This window comes from Austrofundulus limnaeus, unplaced genomic scaffold, assembly GCF_001266775.1.
Source record: "Austrofundulus limnaeus strain Quisiro unplaced genomic scaffold, Austrofundulus_limnaeus-1.0 Scaffold1145, whole genome shotgun sequence".
In the NCBI taxonomy this organism is placed as follows: domain Eukaryota; kingdom Metazoa; phylum Chordata; class Actinopteri; order Cyprinodontiformes; family Rivulidae; genus Austrofundulus; species Austrofundulus limnaeus.
Genome location: NW_013953547.1, coordinates 11358 through 13079, shown reverse-complemented (window position 1 = coordinate 13079; position 1722 = coordinate 11358). Strand labels below are relative to the sequence as shown.

Below are 1722 nucleotides of genomic sequence, written 5' to 3'. Positions count from 1 at the left end.
AGGAGGGAGGGAGGAAGGAAAGGAGGAAGGAAAGAAGGAAAGGAGGGAGGGAGGAAGGAAAGGAGGGAGGGAGGAACGAAGGGAGGGAGGGAGACACACTACTCACTGTGTCTCCAGAGGCCTCATATATATAATAACAAACACCATTCTGTCATCTTAGCAAGATTTGATACAAGGTCAATGGAAAACACAAAGATAAACACAAGTGATATCTAAGAAGGCCTGTTGTTAGCAAATCTTGTTCTGACTTTAATCATTCTGTCTGCAGATGAACAGCATGTTATGAAAACCTAGGTCATTACAGGATGTCATGAATTACTTGCTTAAACATAAAAGTATTAGTTCCATTACACCACAGTCTAAAGTGCACTTTCTGTTGTCTCTGCCTGCAGGGTAGGAAGGACTACATGGGTTTGGCCATCAAGAATGACAACCTGGTATTTGTGTACAACCTTGGAAGTGAAGATGTTGAGATCTCGCTGACCTCCAAGCCTGTCAGCCAGTGGCCTGCAGTCTTTAACCACATCAAAATAGAAAGGTAAATGAATCTGAATCAGCCGAAACACTGACATGTTTCACCTGAACACGTCACTCCCACAAACACTCACTAGAAAAGGAGAAGGAAAAACTTGGAGGTAAGGTAAAGATCATGGTCTTTAACTGATCATAATGACTTCTCATTTACATAAGTGTTTTTTTGACTGATTTATTCCTCATTTTACTCATTCCTTAATAAAAGTAGACATTGGTGTCCAGGTGAACATCTTCTGTTTGTCTCAGGCATCTTTACCAACACATAAAAATGGTGTTAGAACATGAACATTTAGCCAGAGTATAAATGGATTTCAGACGTGCATTAGAAACACTGTAGGCTCCTCATATGGTACGTCTTTACAAATTTCAATCTGGCTTTCTGATTCTTATTACTGATGAGTAGTTTGCGTCTTTGGGTATGGCCTCTACATTTCTGCTCTCTGAGTCATCTTTAAACAGTGGATTGTGAAACCTTCACCCCTGAACTGTGGAGGTTGTTGGGTGATGTCACTGATGTTTGGGGGGTTATTCTTCACATCTCTCACAATRTTTCTGCCATCAATCACTGGTGTTTTTCTTGGCTGACCTGTTGGGTGTCTCTTACTCAGTACACCAGCAGTTTTTCTTCTTCAGGACAATCCAAATTGTTGTGCTTGCTATGCCCAATGTTTGTCCAATGGGTCTGATTGATTTTCCTTCTTTTCTCAGCTTTTCTCCCATAGACTGGTCTTCTTGTTGGTTTTTCCTCTTTTACAAAAAAAACCTTACTTTATAGGTTTAAACGCAGGCCAAAAGGTAGACTAGTCAGTTATGCAGAGCTATTTAATGTTTGAACAATCAACCTTAAAGGTAATAAGGAACACCTGTCGGTCACATGTTCCAATAGTTTTGCTCACTTGAAAAATGGGTGGGTTCAAACTACAGGGTGGTCTAAGTTGTTTAACACATCTACATGTAAATACCAGGAAATAATATAAATATAAATATAAATACCTCGGTGTTCATCTGGACAACAGACTGGACTGGAGACTCAAACAGTGAAGCAGTCTACAAGAAAGGACAGAGCAGACTGTACTTCTTAAGGAAGCTGAGATCCTTCAATGTCTGCAGCAAGATGCTGCAGATCTTCTACAAGGTTGAGAGCGTCATCTCTTCTGCCATCATCTGTTGGGGCAGCAGCATCAGAGC

The 1722-nt window shown here is 40.7% G+C and overlaps 1 protein-coding gene across 1 annotated transcript in view; it reads left to right on the top strand.

The window, feature by feature from the left end:
* Nucleotides 1-1722, top strand: part of lama4 (laminin, alpha 4) — a gene marked incomplete at its 3' end in the record, with an annotated part of 62466 nt that overhangs the window by 49638 nt on the left and 11106 nt on the right. Inside the window, 1 exon segment of the mRNA XM_014030930.1 lies at nt 393-538. Coding sequence (XP_013886384.1) covers nt 393-538 — 146 coding nt within the window.